We start from the raw sequence: 27,740 nt of genomic DNA, 5'->3' as shown, positions 1-27,740 counted from the left end.
AATAGCCTATGCCAGGGGTAAAACAAAGCAATCAAAATTGATCCAACACAAACAACATTATCTATTAAGAACTTCTAAAAAGTAAAAAAAATTCTATGCCTCTTTTCAAATTTGAAACACTTTTAATATCTTTTTAACTTTTTAAATTTCAGATTTTAAATTTATTAAATACCACCTTAGTCTTGTTTTTAAGTTTTTCGATTTTCTTTCTCCTAATTTTTGCTTTTCCTCGTTGTTTCTTGTTGGTCCTTCTCTCTTAGTTTGCTTTAATGGAAACTTTCTTCTACCAAAAAAAATTATCCTATCCGTTTTTTAATTGGATCCGATGATCCAATATGATCGGATTGGAAAACCTGACCGCAAATATCAGAATTCGAAAACTTGACCCAAATATCAAAATCCGACAAAATATGATGAGATTATGATCATCATTTGCACACCTACAGTACACGGCCCACGGGATTTTTTTTGTAATTTACGTTTGAGCTAACAGGGGTACATTGGTAATGAGAGAAGGGCAGCCATCTATAAAATGAAGTCTATCTTAAGGACCTCTGCCAGTCTTCCACTCTGCTTTTGCTTTCTAGCATGAGTCTAGGGTTTGCTCTTGCTCTTTCGCCTCTCGCCGTCTTCCTCCCCTCTCCCTCCTTCAAACCCCCCCCGGCCCCCTCTAATTTCTAGTTGTTGTTTTTCGTTTCTTTTTCTTTGTTTTGATGTCGTCGCTCTGCTTGGTATAGAGAATGAGAGGCGTTCCACGGTTGTCTCTCGTTGAACGAAAGCGGAGGAACAATAACCAGGCGAGATATCGTTTCAGTCGCCGTTTTATAGATTGGCGATTCGATTGTTGCTCGTCGACATTTTCCTCTTTATCTCCTTGTTTTCCTTATTATTTCTGCCATTTTTCCCTTCACTTATTTTATGGTTTTTCTTTATCTAATGTCTGGTATGCGACGTTAGGGGAAGAGTGCAGATGATGTTTGTCTTTTATTCAATCTTCACTTTGAACAGATTTGGAAATGCACATCCAATGTGAAGAGATTACCCTCGTATGACTGATGCGCTCTAACATTCTCATCCATGAGTTTATTTTAATCATCGGCAGGATTCGAGATATTCTCTGTAGAATGAAGGTGTCCTTCCCTTCTCTTTTACTTTTGGTTCTGCTAAACCAGTATCGTATTCGCCGTCTCTCCCAAAGTTGTTACACTCCTTGGTTCACGATACGAGGAACTATTTCACCAATAAAAAATACCAAGACTATCTTTAACATCTTTGAAGTTACTAATCTCCCTCTAAACATGTCTCGGAATCTGTTAATTTTCTGAGAAACTGTAACAGCCATCAATCCTCTCTTTGATAGTTAGGATTTCTGACTCTAATATGTTCTACAATCTTGGTACATTTTCTTGATCTTATCCTGGTATGCCTGGTCCCGACGAATTGTTTCTATTTCCCCAATATTCTATCTAGCTTATAGGGACCATACCTTGATACATCGAAGCGCTTCTCACTTGTACATTCGGTAAATGGCTAGCGGATTTGAAACAACGCAAGCCGGTGAACATGATTAAAGGTCTGATCTGCATGCTTGCCTTGAGCTTATCGGATTCAATTTACATAACTATGAGCCTTTTCAGAAATCCCAGCTCTCAACATGATAAAAGCACGAACAAATAGGTAATCATGTGGATTAAACATGATTAACTTGACCGCTGATAAACCAACGATGACTGATATTCTAACAGTGGTCTTTATGTCCATATAAGTTGCAGCAAATGCGATATCTAATCTAACCTTGGAAAAAGGAAAGAATGGCTTGCCGGTTGGCGGTGGCCACCGCCACACACTGCATATCCCTTGTTACCGACCGAGTTAAAAACTTACTCTGCTGCTTATTTTTGCTAAGTACATCAACGTCATGGAGCTCGTCAAATTCCCTTTGATAACGAGTTTGTCACCTCTTCGAGTATGAAAACTTAGTTGGCAGGTTTTTCGAGCTGGAAACATCAATTAACTCCATGAACCTCTAATCTGAAACTCTAGCTTTTGCCGCAGCAAAACGTTGGTACTCATCAAAGATTGAAGATAAACACCACCTCTGCAATTTCCTTAAGCATCCCACGAGGCAACCAGTCCGGTGCTGGACGAACAGAACAAAAAGACGATTTAAGAGGCATTCAGGAGATTCCAAAATCAACGGTCAGAGAAACACAATGTTCAGATTACTGTGAATTCATGTTACCTTCCCTCTTTTGCAATGATTTAAAAGCGGGCGGTTCCTTGTATCTGCATGGCAGACAGACTGGTAAGCAACTAGGAAACCAACCTCTGTTGGTCATAATAACCAACCTATGATTTAAATATTTTTGGTACCAAGGACGACTTTTAGTGCTTCACGAATCATATCCTCTGGAATGTTAACCCAAGGTTCCTACATTGCACAACCTCAGTAATCAATATCTGGGAAAATATTTTGCTTTCTCTTCTTAAATGAAGCAACTCAGAAATCAGTTCATATATGAAGGCGAATTACACAATCAATTTTTTCCCATCAATACATGTTGCTTTTACAAATGTATAGTTCAACAAGTACAAAATAAAAGTCAAACCTTTATATTTTCCAGATCAGCTGATGGACACAGATCTCAAAAGGACCCACCAAGTATTTTCTACCTCTCAAATATAGTTTCACGAGTAACTCCCACTAAATGAGGGTTCCTGCTATCTATTTAACCTGCTACACTCCACTTTGTACTACAAAAAACCTGCTACATTCCTCACTGGTTGTAAATGGAGAAACACCAAAATTACATCTTTCATATCATATCAGCACATGTTGACAACAACAGAAGCAACAAGGGGGAGAGGGGCTCCATTGGAGCTAAAAAGAGCTTCAGAGAATAGCATGTGCAGAGAAGAGCATAATGCAAAAACAACGAAAATAATATAATCAGAGAACAAGATGGCATGGTATACATCCCATAACCAAACACAACCCACCATTAATCAGTATTCACTGGTAATATGCACAACCGGCGAACTCTATAACATTCATATTTTTGTAAAAGTGCCATTTCGGCTAGAAAAAAAAACTGACAGACCAGATAATAACGGAAAGTTATTCAAGAAGTAGGCTCAATTTGTTTTCAAGGTACAAGCACAGTTGTCAAGATGCTTTGTTTAAGAGACCAAGTTTCCCACAGAGACTGAATAACAAGCAAAAATCGAGGAAAAAGGATAAAACGACAAAATTTATGACTACATAGATTAAATAAGCAATTATACATCACTGTCATGTCTACCATCCAAAAAATCAAAGTAGCAACTTCTTTACATTTAGAAAAAAATACAATCCAATAAGAGTAGCTATTTTTTAAATATTATGCTACAGTGGTGATGAAAAAAGAATCAAAATATTTTTCTATTATTCAATGTGCAAACATATTTGCAAATGATTTATAATGACAAAAAGTTGAACATTATATGATTACTGACCAAATTTAGTATGAAAACTCATCCCAGATCACAATCCTACATAACTTAAGACATTCAAGAAACACAAACAATAACATGGAATCCGGCATCAAGCGCTCTCATTTGTTTGATGATACTTTATGCCTTGTAATCCAATAGTTTTACCCAATGACAAGGCCACACGGTCAGATTGAACCCCGCCTATAATCATGGACTCATATAAATACAAAGTTCCCTATTGGCAGGCCCCATTTTATGTGTTTGACCAATACGCTAAAAGCCTTCCTGTTGGAACACATCAAGCCAAGCACCTTAACATTTAGAACCGTAACATACCACCATGCTTCCATGGTTGACGTCTCAATGGCCTTCACTTTGGGCAACTCTCACCAGTGGCAGGTGGCCCTTTCCATGACAGCTTTCACTTTGCTCTAGGTAGTCCTTCTCCGAGGCAACCCTCTAGCAGCTTGAACTTCAGACGTGGTAGTAGGTTTTGATACCATCTGTTATGCGCTTGATCAATACACCAAAAGCCTTAACATGGCAAGCACTTTGACATTTAGGACCATAACACTCCAAATATATGAAGCTCGTGAATTAAGGTCCATGACAATGCTCATTTTCAATACCTATAAACCATTTCCTACAGGCCAATCCATGAAATCAAGCACAAAACCTACCTTAGATTCCTTTTTTTTGGGTGGGGGGGGGGGGATGGATTTCAACACATCCTATATCTTATCCCTAATTGCTTTATGTTTTCAACTTCTTAGGATTTTCCCCAATAAGAACGATAAACTTCATTTTCAAGTTAATGGAATGACACATTTTGAGCCTACAACCTGTTTCCTTTCTTGCAAGGAGGGATTTTTCTCAGATAGTGGTCAAATTCAATCCCATGAATGAACAAGGTGGTTAGACTACCCTGTAACCTTCCCTTTTCATTCTTCTCCATCTCTCATCTCTCATCTCTTTCTTCTTTGCTCTTCCTATCTCTGGGCACAGCTACCTGGATGTTTGAGGTTACACCTACCTCAGCTTCCAAGTTGCATCGAAGAGCAGGAGGGAGCTAAAGTTGTGCTGATCCTAAAATTTCAGGGAGGAATCTAGGAATTTATTTAGTTTAAGAATCAATGATGGTCTTGTATACACTTTTAAGTTGATCAGTAGAAGTGAGAATCCAATCATGTTATGTTTACTAAATAATGGTTTCATCCAACAGAGTAGTATTTTTTTTTTTATTTTATAAGCCCTTTTTCATAAAAAAAGTTCAACACTTTTATATTTTATTGATAATGAAAGGAAGACAAGATCAATTTGAGAAAGCATAGAAGGCGGCCACCACTTTGTTCCTTCATAAACCACATATAATTCATGTTATGGTTCATCTACAAGATGATATTGCTCAACTTGAAATAGCCAATGACTTTTCATTTATTAAATATCTCATGATGCAAGTTCCAAAGAAATTAATGAAACATAAACAGCAGAGTCAATAAAACTTCTGAAAAGGAGTTGCCGTTAGCCTAAAAACTCAACAAACTGATTCACAGCACACATAGCCAGGGTATGCATGTTTTTTTTTCCCTTTTTGATAAGCCTGAATGCTTATTTTCTTGAAGTGCCAATATTGCCTACTCAATTTAATCATACACTCTAATTCTTTTCTTTTATTTTCATGTAATGGACAAACAATTCATAAAGTAACCATTAGCAAGTCATTAGAACCACTGGGCTCAATTTGAAAAATAAATAAATAAATAAAAGGTGATCAAAGAGACAGAATGTAGTTATGTCACCTTAGTAAAAAACCAATGTTGTTATGAAGTCTTTCCAGCCATGGCCCATGGATTTTCTAAGTCTGACTCTAACATTAGCATCTATTCCAGGGAAATCCCAAAAATGAATTTCATCATCATCATCCAAGTCTTGTGCCAACTATATGGGGTCATCTACCCAACAAAATGAATTTAAGAACTATTAAATGCAATAGCAACAGAAGTTGCAATTATCCATGATAATAGGAAAAATGCAGAGTACAACTCTATAATCTATATTTGTCTGAGACACTCGTTCTTTAAGACCCTGAGTTTAAATTTGCACTGTCAGACTCTAAATAACAACTTGCATAAAAATGTCATGTCATCAGTGTTGTATGGACTCTCCAAAATGGATGGGATATCCATGTCAGACACAGGTTGAACACCTACATTCAATGGGTTCTTGAGGGCCACTTCTAAATAACATTTTCCTTTCTATCTTGCATTTTTTACATGAATAAAGATCTGATTTACACAATGAATGTCGTTTTCCTATAAAATGCTATTAGCAAATGGAGATAAACTTTTAGACCTTTTTTTATAGATTATATATGTTAGAATTCAAAATAACATGCGGCTGCTTTAATAGCTTACATTTTTCTATAAATGTGTAATTGAATCCCTTTTCTTTATCTTGTTGAGTCAGGCTCCCGGACACATACCAGATTCTGATACCTATGTTTCCATGCAACACTGCATGTCGTTCCAAATTTACAGTACTACAGAAAAAAATAAGAACTACATTTACTCATGATAAAGAACAATTCACTTCACTTCAAATGTTTCCAAAGTCCAAACTTGCCACCAGGAAGAAAAACAAGCATCGATCCTCCTAATATACTTTAGTAACATACAAAGGCTAAAACGTAAAAGTATCTATTAGAGATTTAAAGTATATCGGGAGACAGAATTTCATTGGTCTCAGGCTCCATGGTAGAGACAAGGCCCTGGCTCTGGACAGGACATACTTGGGGACTTAATAAAATGAACTTCGGTCCTCAATAAAATGACAAGATTTTCTGTTGAAGGAAAATTCTCAAGTGACAACATAAATACAGAACTTGAATACTTGATGACCACCAACTTTTTGTTGATTGCAATATCATATCTTCCAAGCAGAAAGTCTCCCAAGGCAATTCTTCCATTGGAATCTTTAATTAAATCGGTATCTTCCTAGCAAATCTAAAAACGAGACGAATACCTTCCTTATATCCGTACAAGTAGAAAGGACCTTTCATCAGTTCTACATGGCACCTTAAATGAACTACAATGTCTGTTCCATGGAATGGAAATTTTCAAATATCACTTCAAAAAAAGAAGTCCAATAGCTTCTCTCTCTCTCTCAATACTTGGCACTAGGCTCATGATTCTGCTACATCTTTATGAACCTTATGCAAACAGTATGGATATACTCAGGACATCCATAGGGGGGAAATGTATGTAGTGCAGTATTTGCACACATTTTTCTTCCAAGCCTTAAATGTTTAAAAATCAACTTAGCCTTGGCTATTCGCTCCATCTCAACTTATGTACTTAATGATGATATGTAATATGTAATAGGACCATATATGAATCAGTATATATAAAGAAATGAAATACAAAAAACACTGCCAAGTCACATTCTGGGCCAGTAAGAATTTGAGTATTTCTAGAAATTAAAAGTTAACGACCAATAAAAAATAAAATTAAATTAAAAATTATTTCCAATAACAAAAATTATATGACAGTAGTAGAGAACTGGAGATATGGTGCATGAAATGTACTTCTTTCAATGTGTACATGTCAGCAATCAGCAGACATGCTTTTGAAACTGTTACACATGGTTGGCCTATTTTACACGCGTACATGCCCCCTCTATATCCTATTTTACACATGGTTGGCCTCACTTGAGGCCAGCAGAAAGAACTTGGACTCAACCCCTAAGGAGGAAGCAAAAGACCAATCTAGCAGGTTTGAAACTGTTACTTCCCACTAAAAGAAGAGTTGCCACAACCATGCAGGTTGGTGGGTTTGATTAATGATTCAGATTCACAAGGAATGGTTTGACTTTGATAAGTTGAGTGGCTTTTGAAATTTAGGATCCTTTGGAAACTAATCGATGCCATAATGAATGACAACTGGTATATGAAATAGACATGACACTAACAGACCCTTATTTCCTCAAGAGGGGCAAAAGATCCGGTCTCGTAATTCTTGTTCTGGAGAAAAGAAGTGTACGAAAGTGTCCTAATCTTCCCATAGGGAAGAAAAAGATCTATTGATCAAAATAAAAACAGAAACGGATCTGGAGAATTAAAGAACTTGCATGTTAGAAGCATAGGGAAGAAAAAAATCACACCGCACTCTCGTGTTGATAAGGAAGAATAGACAGAATTGCAGAAAACGTTAAATGGCATTAGAGTATTACGAGCTCAAATCGGTAAATATTAGATATGTTGATCAATGTCAATCACTATTACAGTTGGATCAGTTGAACTCATACTTAGAGTTCCCTCACTGTTCTAGTATTTCCGCATTCCGTGCTCAGTTGGACAGCCGTAGTGTGGATGGCATGACCACTATCTTCATCTAGAGTGTATGTCCAGTCTCAAGTCCATCAAACATGCAAGCCGTATAAACTAACAAACTAACTTCAAAACAACGATTGGATAACAACATAAGTAACCGTACCTTACATCCTTCAATCCCAAACTGGAAAAGACGAATCCCGTTCGACTTAAGAAACTCGGTGTTAGGTTCCGGGCAAAGATATCTACACAAATTGACGAAATCAAAACCCTAATCAATGAAACATTTCATGAAGCACAACAAAAATCGAAATTACAGAGGAAGACAACTGAAAGTGCGAGAGAGAAAGATAGGAGGCAATTATATTTGACTAACATGATTGAACGAAGACCGAGGGTCTGTAAGAAGGAAAAGTTCGCTGTGTCTGGGAATCCAGAACGGAAGACGCCACTGTCGACCATGGCAAAGTTGAGAGGAGGGACGAAAATCTCTTCCCCTTCTCTGTCAACGTCTCCTTCGCTGATTGGAAATCGCATCTTAATCTCCAGCGTCAATTCCCGTTCATCCTCCTCAATCGCCCCGCCCATGTCTTTTCTTATCTTCTGCTTTTTAATAACTTTGGCGCCAAAAAGATAGAGAAAGAGGAATGATGCAGAGCTCTAACGATACCATAGAATCCCAAGGGATCTTCTTCGCTCTTTGTCTTAGCTTAAAAACTTTAAATAAAAGGTATAGAGAACGAGTCCCGGCTTCGGTCAGGTCTGGTCAGGGCAATGGCCGTGCCAGCAACGTTTAAAGCCTTACGTTGGGAATATCTCCGTACTCGTGATTTATTTCATCAGAGATATTCCTAATGCAAAGGTTGCAAGCGGCAGCTCGAACGGGCCCTGACAGAAGCCAAAGCCGAACGCATAGAGAACTGGTTACAATTTGCAGTTATAATCAGCCGGCGCTCATGGTTAACATGCGCGGTGGGTGGCAAAGCCTTTTGACGGAGACGCGGGTCGCAGGAAAAAGGGAGAGAGAGACATGGGCACTGGGCAGAAAAGTAGAAGATAGCAGCAGTCGTAGCCTCGTAGGAAGCTATTTTGTGAAAAGATAAGGGGGGACACGTCACGGGTTCATTTCGGGCCTTCAGAGCGCCCGTTACCACGAGTGGAAAATTTTGGACTTGAATCAAGACCGTTAAAGGTGATGATCGACGTAATTAGTAATATGAAAGATTAATCTCAGATATTGGATGATGATCAAGTGGGTGGACGTGGACCACAAACGAAGGAGTGTGACTGCGGCCTCACCGAGAATGAGAAAGAAAGAAACAAAGAAAGGTGAGCCGATGCAGTGTGGTGCCAATTTACCCCTTTTTTAATATTTTAAAATATTTTTGGGTAAATTACAATGCCCCCTTCAACGTGTGGTATTCAGTAACGATTACCCCTAAGCAGCTAAGCTTTCAGTAACGACCCCCTCTACTATGGGGTTAGTGATAATTACCCCCTATTTTTTCATTTGCTACAAAGACCTCCTAACTTTCACTTTGTGACAAATATCCCCTTCCATTTAAGTCAAATAATAAAATATATTAAATTGCCAAAATATTTATCTAAATTTGCCTTATACTTTTTTCATCATTCTTTTCTTTTAAACCCTAATTGACCGAAAAATACTTTTATTTCTCCAAATGAAACCAGCTAAAATAATAAGAACCATTTTGCTAATATAAGAAAAATAAGTTTCTTTAAATTATTATTTCATTGCATGGCAATATTTATCTTTATCTTAAAATATAAAAATTATTCACTCTTTTCTCTAATAAATAAATAAATAACAAATGAAACCTTAAATTTATACCTGTTAAAAGAAACATTCATCATTTCAATTGAATATTGAATCCAATCAGAAATCTACAAGGATCTATTAGAGCAATCAAGAAACCTCAATATTATATCTAGAAAACTAATAAGATCATAAATGGTTTAAATAAATAAGAAAATAGTAGGTTGGGGATTCAAAAAATCTAAATAGCTAAATAAGAATCATTTCAAATTTAATGGCTGAAGCTCTAGTATGTGTTTGGTTCTGTTTGTGTTTACTAAATAAATGTTTGTACTTTATTTGGTGGTAAAATCAAGAAATATAATAATTGCAATTGTTTATGACAACTAGGTGATACTTCAGCGTAGCAGTGAATAAATGTCTAGCCGTTTGTGAAAGTTTCAAAAAATAAATTTTATAAATAATTAACATGTACGTAACCCAATGTCCACTTTTTACATTTTTGATGTATACAAAAGAACAAAAACAATAGAGAGAAAATGTTGAGATGGCCACCCCATTGAAACCAAACATCTTGGGGATATTTGTAAAGAAGTGAAAGTTGAAGAGGTCTTTGTCACAAATAAAAGTTTAAGGATAATTATCACTGGCCCTATATTAGAGGCGATCTTTATAATTTACCCTACTCTTTTTCTATTCATCGATTCATTGTATTTCTTTTTATTAGAATTATTCGATAGAATATGCGGGTAGGGTCATTTCGGCTTGATTCGTTGCGTAGTGCGTACGTAGTTCCCTCCAGGCCCCACCCCACGGCCCGCCCAACCCCCTGGCCCCAGGGCCGAAAGTGCAGAATTCGGATCTGCTCTTCACACAGCGCGCTTCACATCTTTCATATTTGTTTTTATTATTCGTGCAAAATGTTCCCCATACAAAGTGGGATGTAGTTATGAAATCGGTGTGAGGTGTGTTCTATAAAGAATAGATCCCAATTTTAAAATACACTAATGTAGGAATAGTTTATTGGATAAAGAAATGTGAAAAACTAAAAAGACTTAAAGGTGGTGGGGCCGATATCTCAACAATAGGATCTTTGCAAAGCAAAAACCATGTGAAGTAACTAATAAGCTGGATCTCCGGGAGGAATGATTTTGCCTGGTAGGTTGCTCTTTGTGGAGAATTGGGATATTCTGCTAATAAAATATATTTCAACCCTTTACCAATATTATCTAACACCATACATCTGAATTTGAGATTAGAATCCACCCTAAAAGTGGAATTTGTATGATATATGCAGTGTGAGATGATATTGGTAAAGGGTTGGAATGTATTTTATTGGTAGGTGATCCGGTCTCCTCTGTGAAACAAGTTCAGATCTGTTATCCTATACACACCTTTGAACATGAACTACAGCCGCTCATCTCAATAATGATTGTTGTCCCAAAAGTAAATGTACGAAACATGTTTGGGATGTGCGGCTGTTGATCATATTGAAAGATGTCTGGATACAGGATATCGTCTTCGGTGATGAATGAAACTGCTTTACTCCATAATTGTTACTTTTGAAGCAGAGAAACTTATTTAGTTAATCTATCTATTGATTGGTTGAAATCTAATAAACGGTTTTAACTTCAACTTACAAGTTGCAGCCACAGTATCAAAAACAACAAAAACAATTCTCTGACCTCCAAAATCCAAAAAGCCAATTAACGTTGGGATTAGGCCCACTTCAACGATTATAAAAAAAATAGCCTCTTTACGCTTTTTTAGTATAACCGAATGAAATTTGAATATTTTATCCATATTCAATAGTTAATTGGATTCAAATTTTGATATGATTTTATTATATTTAATAAATATTTAAATTTGATCGATTATTAAATTTATATATATAATATATAAAATATTTAAATGTTTTATATAATTATATAAATAAAATATTTATTAATTACCTAAAATAATTAATTGATCGAATTTGAATTCAAATATTAATTTTCAATATCCGTCGAATATCAAATTTTCTATTTGAATTCGAATTCAATTAAATATTCAAATATTCGATTCGAAATCGACCCGTTTACACTCCTAATTGGGCTTAAGTCCAATTGTTGTATCTCCAGTTTGAGCCCAACCTAAGCCCCAGCCTTGAGGTTTAAGTCTAGCCTAGAAAATCCAAGCTCAACCCAAGTCAAATAACAAAGTAGGGCCGATTTGGGCTATCGAAGCCTAAAGTCTCTAACATTTATCTGGTGTTATTAGTCATTCACTTGTGTATGTTGGTGGATGATCAGATCATGACTTGTGTCATGTGGTAGGATGTAAGAGGGCTGGTCAGGTCAGATGGGGCGATCCAACTTGGTCCGTCTACAACGTGTTTGAATTGTGCAACATCTCAAAGTGTAAGGCCAGGCTCGGCTCAAGCTCCCCGAGAGGGACCTTGCAAACTAGGGCTTGATGGGTCATTCCAATTACTTTCTTAATGTCTCGCAACTACCATCGTCCTTGCCTCATTGACTCCAAAAGGGGGTATTTATAATGACTACCCCTCACTATTTGTCATTCGTCCTTTTGTACATATCTAAGGAAGGGCTTGGTGAGTGTTCTCATTGCACTTAGTCCACCCTAGGATCCTACGTGTACTTGATATCTTCCCCGAAATACTTACCTTGAGGTGCCTTGTCAGCTTGGTCTATCTATTAGTGGACTTCGCCCTAGTGCAGTCTCGCTGGACATAAATGTGTGTCACCTAACCTGTGTTGAGCATTAAATGCAGTCTGACATGGCATGACTGCAAGTCCTTCCATCCTACCAAACCTTGCCTAGTTCATCACTTCTTGAGATCTTATTGCACAATTGACTTGTGGTCATGTGGCTATTGGTTCCTTAGTCCCCTTGCCTGATTCGTGTATCAGTCATGATTCCCAACTTCATTAATGTGTTGTTAACTCGACTTGCTTGCGTCATATTTGTTGTCTCATCACCCGCCGCATGACACATTGTTGACCCTTGGATGACAAGTCCCGGTGGAATTACAACAATGGCATAGTGTATATAATATTATAATTGCTTTTAGTAAGTCACACCTCTAAAAACACCATCTATCTTGCATATTTTTCTTCCTAGTAATGATATCATAAGGTTGGATTGGTTTGTGTTAGGTCAGCAAGGCTCAGTTCAGGCTTGCATTGTCTAATGCCTCAGCCAAATCCACATCCAAGTAAAGCAAAACCCAATGGTTTGCGCCCAGGCCCAATCTCAAGTCCAAACATATAAACGTCGACATGAAATAAACATTGAATTAGGCCAAGGCCAAGCTCATGTAGGATGGGGGAACTATTCAAGTTACATTCCTCTAAGTGTAGGCAAATAGAACTAACTTTCACTCCTTTAGAAAGGAGGAACTACTCCTTTTGATGGTTGATAACAAACCCATGTTGTTTATGTTGTCATGACAAGTTCAAGATTGTCTTGAATAACTGTGACAAGTCCACCATTGTTGAAAGGAACATTTCCTCCATTTTAAATGAGTTAAATCCAAATACGAATAAGACATTTCTTTTGTATAGATATAGAGCAAAGTATGCTTCTAGTCTAGAGTTAAAATCGCTTGCAATTTTGGTAAGAAGCTTTGTCAATCATGATGCAACACATCAGTTCTGTATATATAGGATCCAGTTATCAGGCTAATTGGCTTATTTAACAAACAAAGCTGAATGATCAAGCAAATTTCCTTGTTGCAAATTGATTTTGTGCCCAAAGTGAGCCTCAAACATTCCCCTAACTATCCTATACTGATGTGGCAAATATGAACCCAACAACTTTTGGCATGTAGGGTTAGAACAAAACAAGTGCAAATCCTCTATAATTTTGACAAAAAAAAATCCTATACAATTTTGATCACAACACTATACCAATCATAATACAAGCCTGGATCTCCTACAAGCAAAAACTCTACCACACGGGGATCTAATGGTACACTACAAATATTCCTTGTACATGTGCATTAAATTCATAGGTAGATATTCTTTTTTTTTTTTTTGGTAAAAATGCAAGATTCAATAAACTAAAGGAAAACAAACAAGTTACAAAGAAGTCCCCAATCTAGATAAATCTTGGGCAGCCAACTCCTAGGCCCAAAGAGGGCAGTTTTGAATAAAAACACAAGATTCAACGAGACCTTTCTTTGCCAGTTTGTGGCCTAGCTCATTACATGTTCTATTTACAAAGTTAAAAGCAACATCAATCCCTTTAGAAGCTGCTAGAATATCCTTGCATAAAAAGAAGGCATCTTTGGCCCGACCATTCTCATTTAAATGAATAGCTTTAACTAGGTTGGCATAGTCACTTTCTAGTATTGCTTTTGACTTTTGCAATTGATACAAAAGCTCCAATCCTTTCAAAACAGCATAGGCCTCCACTTGAAGTGGAGATAACACTGAAGCTAGACCAAAATGAACCACTATCAGCTTACCTGAGTGATCTCTTACTACAACCCCAAAACTAGTCGGGCCTTCTTCCGAAAAACTCCCATCTATATTAACTTTGAGAACACCAAAGTTTAGGGGAAATCAAAAAGTTTTTAACCTTCTTTGATCAGTTGTTGGAGAAGAAAGCCGCTAGCCTTGTGGGAAAGTCTAACTCTCCCTCATCTTCTTGCATGCCACATTGACAGTCCAAAAGGGATTAGGACTTTCAGAATTAAAAACAAATTTGTTTCTATTCTTCCAAATCAGCCAAATGAGACAAGTTGATAGAGATAAAAATTCATCTTTCCTCTCTCTCCCATCTGTTGCTTTCTAATACCCAGTAAATGAACCAAGATATGAAATTTCTAAAGGAACTGAAGATTGAGCTTCTTAAATTTAGAGGACTTGGAAGCCATATTGCTTTTGCGTGATGGCAAAGAAAGAGAGCATGGATGACAGATTCACTTTCAGATTGGCAAATATGGCAAATGCTTGATTCTGACACTTTTCCTTTTGTTAGATTTTCTTTTACCACAATGGCTCCCCAACAACACTTCCATATGAAAAACTTAATTCTGAGATCAACACTTAGATTCCAAATTAAGCTCCAATGATGCTTTTCCAACCCACCTAGGTCTAGGCCAAAATTTTCGTTCTTTGCTATTTCTATCTCTTTGAAGCTCACAACTACCTAGTATGTTGATCTTACCGAGACCTTTCCATTCTCTGTAAGCTTCCATATGAGTTTGTCTTCCCAATTCCTTTATGCTAGGGGAATATTTAGGATTGTTTGGGAAAAAAATCAATAAACATGCTTTGGATTTTTTGTTCATCCCACCCCTTCCTTTCTTCCATCATCAGATCTTTAACTAGTATATTAGATTGATTTTGAGGTATAGGTCCCTGGATCTTACTACTTGGAGTCGAGGGGATCCAAGGGTCTCCCCAAACTTTAACTTTTTCACCAAAATTAACTAATCAACAACTTCCTTGTTGAAGAATATCTTTATTTGCTAGAAGACTTCCAACCCCATGATCCCTTCCTTGGAAGGTTGGGATAAAAAAAACCCTTGTTTTTCAAGTATTTGGCTCTTATAATCTTAGTCCACAAACAATTTTCCTCAGTGTATTGCCATCAGGCTTGTTTTTCCAGAAGGGCCAGATTAAAGTTGTGAGGGTCCCTAAAAGCCCAAACCTCCATTTAACTTCTTTCTACTTATTTTGTTCAAATTCAACCAATGGATTTTATCTTTTGACATTTTTGTATTCCATAAGAATTTTTTTTTAATTCTCGTAAATTGACATTAGAAGGAGGAAACAAGACATTGTATAAGAGGGGATTGCTGTTATGACTGACTTCAAAAGGACTTCTTTTTCTGTCGAGGAAAGAAGCAAACTCTCCCAACTCTTGAGTTTTTTTTTTTTTTCCAAACTCTTTCCAGAATAAAATTAAGTCTCTTTTTGATCTTCCAAATTTAGTGGGTAGGCCTAAGTGTATGGAGGGGTGATAAACTTTTTTCATTCCCAAAGCTTTTGCCATCATATTTTGGAGCTTAGGATGCATTTTTTTCACTAAAATAAACCTCAGATTTTTCTAACTTTACCTTTTTCCCAAAAGTCCTCTCATAATCATGGATAGCCTCCAAGGTGGTATCCCCTTCTTTAAGATCAACTTTAATGAATAGGTAACTGTCGTCTGTAAAAAAGAGATGTGAGATGGTAGGACAGTTTCGGTTGAGATTAATTCCACTAATTTGCTTTTCAAAAACTAGATTGTTTAGTTTTGTTCATAAAGCTTTAGAGACAAAAATGAATAAATAAGGTGATAGTGGATCACCTTGTCTTAATCCTCTTTCTGGTTTTATTATAGCCCCCAGAGTTCCATTCACAAGGATCCTATAAGTCATCGTTGTCACATATTCCATCACCCAAGAAATCCACTTTTCCCCAAATCCCGTTTTTTTCAAAACCCCCTTAGGGGCCATTCTACTCTGTCATATGCTTTACTCATATCAAGTTTGATTGCCATTTAGTTCTTCTTCCCTTGTGACTTGTTCATGAAATATACCACTTCATGAGCAATGAGAATGTTGTCCTAGATCTGCCTCCTAGGGGTAAAGGCACTCTCGTTTACTCCTACTATATTGTTTAGTATAGGCATTGACCTATTCACCATTATTTTTTATATTATTTTGTAAATGATATTGCACATACTTATAGGTCTAAAGTGTATGGGAGACTCTGGGCTTTTTACTATAGGGATTAGGGCTATAAGAGTATTATTTAATTCTTTTAGCAAAAAACCCTCATTAAAAAATCTGGTGACTGCCTTAACTACATCCTCTCCAACTAATCCCCAGTACTTTTGAAAGAAAAATTTTGGCAAACCATCTGGGCTTTGGGGCTTTCCTCAGGATCATTTGGAAAAGAACTTCCTTTATCTCTTTCGGGGTGACTTCCCTTTCTAGATGAATTCTATCCTCTTTTTCAATTTTGCTTTCAAGTCCACTAATATAGTCTTCTATGCGTTCAGGGTTTGAGGACTTGAAAAATTTTTGTAAAGTGTTGGTTCAAAATGTTCTCAATCTCCTCATTGTCACACTAGTCTCCTTCTTCATTTTTAATAGTCTGAATTATGTTTCTTGCCCTTCTTTTCATAGTTAGAGCATGAAAATTCTTTGTGTTCCTATGCCCATAGGGTAACTAGTTCACTTTGGCCTTTTGATGCCACATGATTTATTCCCTTTTCATATAATCCTCTAATTCCTCCAAATTTTTTAAAACATATGTCTGAATATGAGAGACATGTTTCTTTTGTTCAAGTTCAATTTTTAACTTTAGCTCTTGAATCTTCCTTTGAATATTGCCAAAGACTTCTCTGTTCCATTTTTGAAAAGTTTTCCTGATTTCCTTTCCTTTTTGGCATAATTTAAATGCTCAGAACCATAATGCTCTCCAACCCTCTTTTACCAGAGCTTCACATTGATGAGGTGAAGTCCACATCTCTTCAAACCTAAAATATCTTCTCTTCCAAGTTTTTTCCTTTCAGTTTCTACAATAATTGGGTAGTGATCAAAACCTAAAGACACAATATTCCATACAAAGCCTCTCTAAATAGTTCTCGCCACCCAATATTGTAGAGCCTTTTATACAACTTAACCCTTATTAAGTGTGGACCTTCTCTTCTATTAGACCAAGTAAATCTAGGTCTTATACTCCCCAGCTCAGTTAACTCACATTGTTGTAGAAACTTTATGTTTCTTTGAAAGTAACTCAAACTTTTCACTCTACCTCCTTTTTCACTGCTCTGAAAAGTAAGACTTAAATCCCCCATGCAAAGCCAAAGTTCTAGGGTCAAATCAGCCAGGCATTTCCATTTTGATAAAAAAGTTCTATTTTCTCTTTTTGATTCTACATAGATGAAGGAGAAAACCTAGTTGCCAATGTCATCATTTAGAATTCTGACATGAATGAAGTTATAGTCCGCATAAAGAACTTTTAGATTTATGTCAATAGTTCGAAATAAGGCTAAGCCTCCACTCAACCCCAAAAATTCTACACCCCAACACTCCCATCTTTTTAGAAAGGTTAATTTTTCTAGCAATTTAATAGACTTGATTTTGTTTCCATAAAAAAAAATTTAAGTTAGGTTTCTCCTTTATTTGGATCTCTTTTAGGGCACGAATTTTCAAGGAGGATTCCAGTCCTCGACAATACCACCCCATGATCCTCCTTTGGCACTTGGGTTATGTTTTGGGATAGAACCCCTAACCCACTTATTTGAGTAAGGAATAACATTAGTAGTACAAAAAATACATCAAATTCTTTGCAAATTTTAACTATTGTATTTTTTCTTGGTTTTGACCTCCCTTCCATGATCTTTTATTCATTCCCTGAGGCACCCGAACACCAAACCAAGCTTTCTCCAAAAAGTTTTTTATCTTTGTTTCCAACCCTCTCCTTATTGTGCCCTTTTTTTAAAACCTCTCTTCCCAGATTAGTCTTAGGCTTCATCACTTTTCCATATTTTATCTGCTATTTTCTTAATTTTAACTTATTTCTTCCTTTTTTTTCTTGCTTTCCATAATTTTGTCTTTTCATAGTAACTAAGCACAGACACAATTAAGTTTTTACAATAACTACTATTTTTGGGAAGCAAAATCTTAAGTCGAAAATTAACCAGGCTAAGACAAAAACATACCTCTTCCTATAGCGATTCCTCATTCACTTGCTCCTAGTCCATTCCATCCTTGCCTGCATCCATTCCGCTTCCTTTCCCATCCTTACTTACAGTTTGGCAAAAGTCCTTATATGTATCAGCCTTATTACACAACAATCCGTCAATGTCTAAAAATGGGCTTATTTCAACATTCTGGCTTTCATGGGTAAATGGGTCCACCCCCATATTTGAAACCAAATCCAGCTTTTCCTATTTAGCCGGTCCCACAACTTTCCTCCAGTTCTCTACACCATCCTCCTGAATTTCTTTGATGACTAGACTTGAAGTTTGCTTTCTATTTTCAAAACCCCTTGTTTCAATACAACTATAATGATTTTGTGACCAGAATATCTTTCCCCTTTTGATTTTCTAATTAAATCACTCTATCCCTCGAGATTTTCATTTAATTTGGTTAGATCTGTTTCCCTTTGAGAAAACCAGTTGTTTGCATCTCTGCCCACCTCAATGTGAAAGCAGATCTATCTATCACCACTTGAATTGCCAGCTGGCTCTCTTGACATGACCCCACTACCTTCCTTCTCAAAAACCAGGCTTTCACCTGCTGTCTGCCTTCCCAGTGGTCTCTCTGATCATCCTTACAACTTCTACAGTCTGGTGTTGGTTGTGTTCCTCTAGCCTCTAAACTCCAACATTCTACCCTCCTCAAAGCCTCTTGTCCAATCCCTGCTATTTATAAACTTTTGTTCTTCTCTATCCTAGGGTGCTTGTAAATTTGATCCATAGGAGCCCACCCCTATCTCATCATTCACCATTTGTCTCCCCAACTTTCCAACAAGATCATCTAGCACTTGTTCATTTGAGATTAATTGACACTTTGTTTCTTCATGACCAATGACACCACACCTTATGCAGAAGATCGATAATTTTTCATACTGGAAAGGGTACCATTTTCTCTCACCCTCTTCTTCTTCATCAAAGTTTCCTTTAGCTAGAGGTAGATTTATGTTTAATCTTACTTTATAATGGGGATAATTGATGAGGCTTTATTGAGTCTGCCCGAATCGGACGGGGGAGATAACGCTAGCTGTTATGCGGCGTGATCCTGCGAGGCCTAGAATATGATGGCGAGATCTTCGAGGTTTCTATGTAGTGGTTTGTTAATATTACCTGAGCTTCCACTCTTTAGATCCAGCCTAGGGCAAATGCCAAAGTGCCTTGGGATCGAAGTGGTCCTGATCTGACCTTACACCGAGGTGAATTCATCCTGAGGTGGTTTGATCCGAGTTCGATCTATTGCGAACTTGGCATGTCGGGCTAAGCTGTCATCTTACTAGTTAGGTTGCGTCCACGTGTCCCCCTGTTACTAGGTCGGGCCAAATCGCCCTTCATCAATTACCCCCCACTCCCCGAGCCGAGGGTCCCGACCCGGTGCGGGGAGTTCATGACGAGTCTAGGTGGATTTGGCACGACGTTTAGGCGGTATGTCGAGAGGATCAACCGGACGTCATGCTGTTTATGGACTCCGCGGATGCCAAAAACGCGGTCAATCGATTTCATCCTCAGGCATCGTGCAACCGGTTTTCATGAGAGTCGTTGGATCGAGCAAATCTCAGTCGTTAATCGCCTCGCAGTGAACTATAAATAGGGGCCGAGGGACCCCTCTTTTTTGCAAAAAATTCAGTGATTGAGCTCTCCCAAGGTCACGTCGGAGTCTTTCAGCTCGCTCCCTCTTTGTATTCTGAGGTCGTCCTTCTTTTGGTGAGTTCGTGTTTTCCTTTGAGACCGGGATGTGGACCGTCTCTTCAGTTGGCATTGCTTGCTCCTCGGGATACTCCACAGGTCGCCTGAGCTCGATATCAACCACTAGCTTGGCCTTCCCTTGAGAGCGGCGACATAGCACTTGCGGGACTCGAGCTGGTCGTCTCGCACTACCCCTACTCTGTAGTCCGTAGGGAACTTCATAACCAAGTAGTAGGTCGAAACAACTACACAAAGTGCGTAGGTAATTGGCTGACCTATTATGACGTTGTACGGGGAGGGAGTTGCGAACAACAGGATGTATGCTCGAACCTCGCGATGTTGGGCCATGTGCCGACCTCTATGGGTACTGAGACTCGACCTAGCGGTCTGACCTCTTCTCCACTGAAGACCACCAAGGGTGCATCTGTCGGCTTAAGATTGCCTTCTTGGAGTTGGAGCTTGTCGAAGGCGTCATTGAATAGTATGTTAGCTGAACTTCCCGAATCGACTAGGACGCACTTCACTTCGAAGTCATTAATCCTCATCTTTATGACCAAGGAATCATCATGGGGATACTAAACCCCGCGCGCATCATCCTTTGTAAAGAATATTGGATCTTCGAGCCTAGGTCGCTTCGGTGGATTCTGCTCCTCACGTTCCAGTTTGCGAACCAAGGCTTCCCCATTGCTGAGGTGCAGCCTGTGACGATGGACCCGCCAGTAATCATATTGATTACTCCGCGAATCGGTCTCTCTTCTGTCAACTGTCTCTACGACTGCTCACTCTGTTTGCTGTTGGACTCAGGAGCATTTTTCTTTTGCTCCCCCTACCGATCTGTCTGGTTTTTGTTTTTTCTTTTTGTACAAAATTTTTTAAGTACCCACGGTGGATGAGTTATTCTATCTCGTTGCGGAGATTTCTACAATTCTCGATGCTATGACCGTGATCTTTATGAAAATGACAATAAACATTTATGTTCCTAGTGGCGGGATCTCCCCTCAACCGAGGTGGCTACTTCACATAAGAGGCGTCCTTGATCGACATTAGGATTTCTCCTCACTTCGCGTTGAGGGGCGTGTTGCTCATCCTTTCAATCGGAGGAGTTCGAGAATGCTGATCTGTCTTGTTTCCTCCCCTGGTTGGGGACTTGCTTTTTCTTCTTTCGTTGCCACCGTTGTTCTGGTTGTCATCTTCCCTTTTTCTCTTCTCCGTCAGGGCGTTAGTCTTCTGGTTCATCTCCTCTTCGGTCCTGATGAACTGATCGGTGAGCTTGAGGAATTCAATGATGTCTTTGGGCTTTTTTGCCACTACATGCCACTTGAATTCCCTGTGGGTAATACCCTTCTTTGCTGCTGTGAGTCTTACAGCGGGGTCCAGGTCAGGGATCTGCAAACGTTGAAGCGTTTGATGTAGCTTCGAATCGACTTCCCTTCCCTCTAGACTATGTTGAGGAGGCTTTCTTGTGACCTCGGACACTTCTTGCTGGTGATGAAGTGCGAGGTGAACATCTGCACGAATTGTGCCCAACTTTGATCGTCCCGGGCGCGAGGTTCCTATACCATGTGTGAGCTACTCCTTTGAAGGTCGTAGAAAAGGAAACACACATGCAAGATTCATCCGCCCCAGCTAAGTGCATCTGGGACTGGAAAGAGTCTATATGATCATTTGGGTCGAACGACCCATCATACTTATCCAGCGGAGGTACTTTGAAGTCCTTCGGCATCGGGGTCGCCACGAGCTCGGAGGGTAAAGGAGATGACATGGAGAGGAGGGGAGCAGTCTTTGTGGATTCCGAGCTTGCCTCCCTTTTATCTTTAGGATACTTGGGCTAACTGGGTCCAACGATCTGGCTTAGAGCTACTGCTCGACATGCCTTAGGACGCCGCCTTTGCTGCTTCCTAACTGGCTCTGCATTGGTGCTATTGACCTCTGTGTTGTCGGGCAATGTCCTGGCATGGAGTGGTTCGGACTGTTGACGCTAGCTGCTGTGGACAAAGGGGCCTCATTTGGAGTTTGTGGCCAAAACCCCGAATCGGTTCCCTGCAAGTGAACCTTCCTGTTGCGAGGGCCGAGGTGAAGTAGCTCTAGCGGGTTAGGTGTCTCCCGACCTGTTCACTTGCTGCGAGGTGGGAGGAGTGACTTGCCTTTCCCTCCTGCCGTGAGACGAGACTTGGCTCCCGAGAGGATGCTGAATCTGGGAAGTCTCTCCCCGGCGAGGAGGGCGAGACTTGTTTTGTTGTGCTGTTGGATGCCGAGGTGGAACCGACTGTTGATTCTGCTGCAGCGGTTGGAACTGCTGCTGGTAGATGTGGTGCAGGACTTGCTGTTGGTAATGCTGAAATTGCTGGACCTATTGCATTTGGGCTTGAATAGCCCGTATGTAGTGTACCAGGTCGTTGAGCTGATGTTGTCCGACTCCAGGGGGAACCACAGATGGTTTAGCAAAATTTGTGCCCACTACAGGAGGAAGTGGGCATTCACTGGCACAATTGCTTGTGGCACAGTCAGTGTCAGGATCCCACCCGCGGAGAGCGGTATGGTGAACTGACCGATGCACATAGTCGGGATCTGAGGTGCCCCCCGGAGATATTCATTTCTCCGTTCTGTCCGGTGTTGTTGGAGGATGCCATTGATTTTGAGTTTGAGATTTTTGGTGGAAAGAGGATTTTAGTAGCGCTTCCCATAGACGGCACCAATTGATTTAACGCGATCTGGCTGCTCCCAACTGGAGGTGACCTGGCTTCCAGATGGACGGCGGACTGAACCTGCAAGGATATCAGAGAACCCCGGGATGCTAACCCGGCAAGGTCGCTCCGATGCTTAAGTCAGTAGGCTAATAGTGAGCTGAAGTTGCTTGAAAGTAGAGAGCTTGAGAGCAGAAAATCATACATGCCTTGCACCCCCGAGGAGTGGAGCTTTTATATAATGGAGTCCTCGCGGGTTTCGCGAAGTGGTTCCGCGATAATGGGGATAATTGATGGGGCTTTATCGAGTTTGCCCGAATCGAACGGGGGAGATAACACTAGCTGTTATGTGGCGTGATCCCGCGAGGCCCGGAATATGATGGTGAGATCTTCGAGGTTGCCACGTAGTGGTCTGTTAATATTACCCGAGCTTCTGCCCTTTAGATCTGTCTTGGGGCAAACGCCGAAGTACCTTGGGATCGAAGTGGTCCTGATCCGACCTTACACCGAGGTGAACTCATCTCGAGGTGGTTTGATTATCCGAGCTCAATCTATTGCGGACTTGGCATGTCGGGCTGAGCTGTCATCTTACTAGTTAGGCCGCGTCCACGTGTCCCCTTGTTAGTAGGTCGGGCCAAATCGCCCTTCACCATTATCCATAACTCAGAGAACTCTAAGGATATAGTATCTGCTCTTGGAAACCATTGCTTGAATAGAATCAGATAACCCTTCACTAACCATGGTTCATGTTGCAAGAAAGCTTTTAGATCACTTTCTTTCTTGAACACAAGCCATAGAACTTCGTCGCTAAGCCACTATTATTACTCCAGAAGTTTCTCACTTTTTGCAAAACTTCATGAGCATTCATCGATTTGTCAGTTGAAGGAAAGAGAATCTCAGGACAGATCTTGAACACCCCTTTGATTAAATTAGTAAGAGACTAGTGAAACTGAGAGGGATCTCTTACTGTAAAATCAAAGCAAAAGAAAAGATACTTGCCAACCCTTGAGCTACAGGTTTGGCAAGCAAAGAACTAGAAAAGCATAGAGCATAGAGAGCGTAGAAAGAGAGAGAGAGAGAGAGAGAGAGAGGTTTAGGTAGATATTCTCAATGTATGGTCTGATGTCCATGCTTCTAGAACGTGAAGAATTTCTTTTCTTGCAGGAGATCCATGTTGGGTGGACCCAATATTGTTCAATTGTCTTGAATGAGAAAGTTCAGAATAAATGGCTTTATTTTCTTTTGAAGTGCAACATTAAGATAATGAGACTTTTAAGGGGTGTTCACCTATGTTAATGGTTTAATTTTCTAAAGCAAAATCAATTGAATGTGTCAGTAAAAACAATACATTTTTTGTTGTAGTTCCCTAATCAATATATATGCATTCATATCCATGACTGCACATTGCATAAGATTTCCAAATCTAAGGGGCCGTTCAACAATGCGAATTGTTTTTGTTGTTGCAAAATAAATCAAAACCATGTGGTTTAAGAATAGACTGTTTCTCAAAACAAAAAACACAAAAAGCATGGTGGTTGTCTATGTGTTCTTTTTTTTTTTTTTTTTTCCAAAGCTGAAACCAAAAACATATTCTTGAATTTTTGGTTTTAAAAAACATGCTTTCATCTGGTTATCTAATATTTCTTTACTACAAAATTTTGTTTTTGTTTAAAAAACCATTATTTTGATGGTTCCAAAAATATATACAATATTTTTTTAAATAAAACGACTTGTTTTTGCCTTTAAAAGCATAAACAATGCTCAAGAACATGTTTGGTTTATTTACTAATGTGGCAATTTCAAAAACAAATGAAAACAAAAACATTCATGTTGTAGAACACCCCCTTAATTATTTGTCTTCTTTGAGAAAAAAAATTTCCATTGTATTACTTAAAACATCAAAATAACAAAGTAAAACTACTAGAGAGAAACACAAGCTAAACAAAATAGCAAGGTAAATTTTATTCTTGAGCACTTTTTTCTCTACTAGAACTTAAAAGGTAGTAAAGAGGAGGAAGTAAATTTGGCCCCACTGTACCTCAAAAAGTCTTTTCTTTTTTTCCCTTTTTCTTTTCTTTTCAGTCATTTTCTTTGCTACCAAGAAAGTGTACCAAGTTTGCATTTGAACAGATGGTTGAAAATGCTCTAACTAAATTCCATGGAATTCATCAAGTGACTTACTCTTTCCTAGAGAATTCTACCCCCTTCCCCCCTTCATTGTACAAAAAATAGACTTAGGATGTGCGATCCTCTGATTGGGACCAAATTTCTCAAGTTGCTCGTTAAGAGAACATGCTCCCATCATGTCAAAAGTTATGACTTGGTTATATCAATCAAATATAATCAGGTATCTTTGTTGGTGGAATTGGTCGATCAGATAGCTGATCGGGTGGTCGGGTTCCTCCCTGATTTTTGTTGGATTTGATCAACTGTGTATTGAAAACATCCCTCACCGACAACCTCAGGAGATATCTTCAATGCACGCTAAGATGTGTATGTGGGACATTTGTGAGACACAGATGTGATCTCCATAAAAATCAGTTATAAATAAAATAAAGTTATTCCCAAATAGATCTAAGCCAAATACGAAGCACTGGAAGCAAAATCATGTGGCCTATAGGTTGTAGCTCTCTTTCTTTTGGTTCTCATTTTGTTCCCACTCAAGCCCAGTGCATTTTCACTTATATGAATAAGCAAGTTGCAAAAGTTGCCCGAGTAAAGTCAGTGTCATTGTTTTTGTTTGTATTCACTAGGTAAATAGAAAGGGGGAGGGGATTAGCATTATCAAGGAGGGTATTAGTTAGGGGTGAGAAAATGGATAGGTTCTACTCGTAACCAACCTTAAATCAGTCTTGAGCTAACTTATCCAATTTGTTATAGGGTAGGGTTTGGTTCCAAATTCTTGGAACCAGCCCCAACCTAGACTGATTTTATGGTCAAGGGGTTTACACTATCGGAATCAACCAGATGAACCGACCTTGGTTGGCCTTCGTGAAACTTGTCTTGGAACTGATCTTGCCTTGAAATAAACCTTAAAATACTTATGGGGATGTGAAGATTTGAACCTAAGTACTCATGGTTACAAAGTTCATGGTCTCACTTGACCATTGAGTTAAGTCATTTGATCATTTGTTTTCATTTTAATATTTGAATGTGTACAATAAATAACGTAATAGATAATATTTAAAAATTTTAAATTTAAATGATAAGTTTTGAATCATAAAATGATAATCTACATATTAAGCTACTCAATTTAATCAATAAAGATAATATTTAATAATTTTATTTTTTACTTAATGTTGATTTATAAAAAATAATTATTGTTAATTGAATATGAACAATTTTTTGATAAATTTAGTTTTATTAATAATTTGTAGTAATTTTACTAATTTTTTTCTTTTTATTATTTTTAAATAATTTTTTGATTAATTTTAAATAAATAAAAATAATTACAAAATCTAACATTTTTATTAATTCCACTAATAATTAACAATTATATAGGAATGACAATGGGTGGGTTCAAGGCAGGGCACCCCATGACACTCTACCCAATCCCTGCCGCGTCCCTAGTGTCATGCGGGTTCAAGGCAAGGTAACCACTCCTCAATGTCAAGTGAGTTCAGGGGCAATGCACCCCACTCCTCATCAAGTATGGAGAATCCTTGAATTTCCCTGCCCTGCACAAAGTGCGAGTCGTATCGTGCTGGACCACGAGGCGTCCCAGGCCGTGTCTCCCTCCTCTAGGAAAATTTGGGGGGTCAGTTCGACACGGCCCATGGCTCGAGCCTGCATGGACCCATGACATGCCATGGGTCGGGCTGGTCCATGGGCAGGCCTTGGGCCAAGCTATGCTGCACACCAAGCCAAGCTCAAGGCAAGGCACGCATTCCCCGTTCAAGGTTTTTAAAATTGGACCAGATAGGGAACCGTTTTGGGGCCAAACGGTCTATTTGTTTGGTCTGAACGGATGACCCACTTTGACAAAAAAATAAAAAATTAGAAAAACAAAAAAAGGCCAAAAATTGTTGTCCGGGTTGATGGTTTGATTGCCTAGGTCAGTTGTTCGCTAGCCAAATATACGGTTTTTGGACAAAAAATGGTTTTGAGGTGAAACGGTGTCTGGTTCCCAATTTTTCTGGTCTAACCATTTGGTTTGATCCTGTTTTGAAAACACTGTCCCCATCAACCCAATATTCAATTTGATGATAGAAATGATCAAAAGGATATATATTGAGTATCAACCACATGGTAAATTTCTAAAACTACACTAAATGGGTTATAGAATTATACTAATTTATCTTATAATTGCTAATATAAACTAACCAATAATTTCCTTTTTCCAATATTATACTAATTTATCTTAATAATTTGTGTAATTATTTGTTCAAATTATAGTTTTCCATTTCTCATAATCATTTATCTTTAATAATTTTCAAAATTTGTAATGAAAATTACATAACTTTTCAAAGGTTTTCCAAAATCTATCAAATGTAATAAATTTTCCTAAAATTTCCAAAATATTCTAATAATTTTTAATAATTATTTAATGCATTTTAAATAAACTTTCAAATACTTTATATCTTTTAAATTCAAAAATGTTATTTTACGAAAATGTGGTTTTACAAAAATTTTTGAAAATTTTTATTACATCCGTGTAACTATGGGGATTTATTGAATTTTTTTAAATTGTTATAAAATATATATTTTTTATTTGGTAGTTTACTAACAAAATTACACTAATTTATCTTTTATTTTTCAATATAAATTAATTAATAATTTTATTTTCTAACATTATAATATTTTGTTCCCCCGTTTGTATTTGGTTATTAATTATAATAATAACAATAACTAAAATTTTATACTTTTTGATAATTGTTAAATATAATTCTCAATTTTATAGAAATTAGTTGAAGAGTTTTCAATTTCTATAAAATGTTGTTTAACTTTTTAATAAACAATCCGATCAAACTCAACCCAAGTTGATCGATTTTCTAGCATTTCAGATTGGCTTTGGTTTAATAAATATATATTAATATTAATATTTTAAATTTAATTTTTAATATGGGAAAATAGGAAAATTCCCATATTTATT

The 27,740-nt window shown here is 38.1% G+C and overlaps 1 protein-coding gene and 1 non-coding gene across 2 annotated transcripts; one reads left to right on the top strand and one right to left on the bottom strand.

Annotated features, from left to right (window-relative positions):
• Positions 1-734: 734 nt before the first annotated feature.
• Positions 735-858, top strand: LOC148875226 (small nucleolar RNA snoR111). The gene has a single exon (XR_016106333.1). It is a non-coding gene; the product is annotated as a small nucleolar RNA snoR111 (small nucleolar RNA).
• Positions 859-1,564: 706 nt separating this feature from the next.
• On the bottom strand, positions 1,565-8,859 carry LOC148875225 (inositol diphosphatase DSP1-like). The gene is made up of 5 exons (XM_088964307.1): positions 8,178-8,859; positions 7,965-8,046; positions 2,374-2,431; positions 2,243-2,286; positions 1,565-2,140 (listed from the first exon to the last, which is right to left on the bottom strand). The coding sequence occupies exons 1-5, from the start codon at positions 8,387-8,389 to the stop codon at positions 2,027-2,029; spliced, it is 510 nt and encodes a 169-aa protein (XP_088820433.1). The 5' UTR covers positions 8,390-8,859; the 3' UTR covers positions 1,565-2,026.
• Between the last annotated feature and the right edge of the window lie 18,881 nt (positions 8,860-27,740).

This window comes from Nelumbo lutea, chromosome 1, assembly GCF_056320005.1.
Source record: "Nelumbo lutea isolate HS-2025 chromosome 1, American lotus-T2T, whole genome shotgun sequence".
NCBI classification, from domain to species: Eukaryota; Viridiplantae; Streptophyta; class Magnoliopsida; order Proteales; family Nelumbonaceae; genus Nelumbo; species Nelumbo lutea.
Note: the sequence above shows the minus strand (reverse complement) of the source record. Positions and strands in the feature narration are given on the sequence as shown.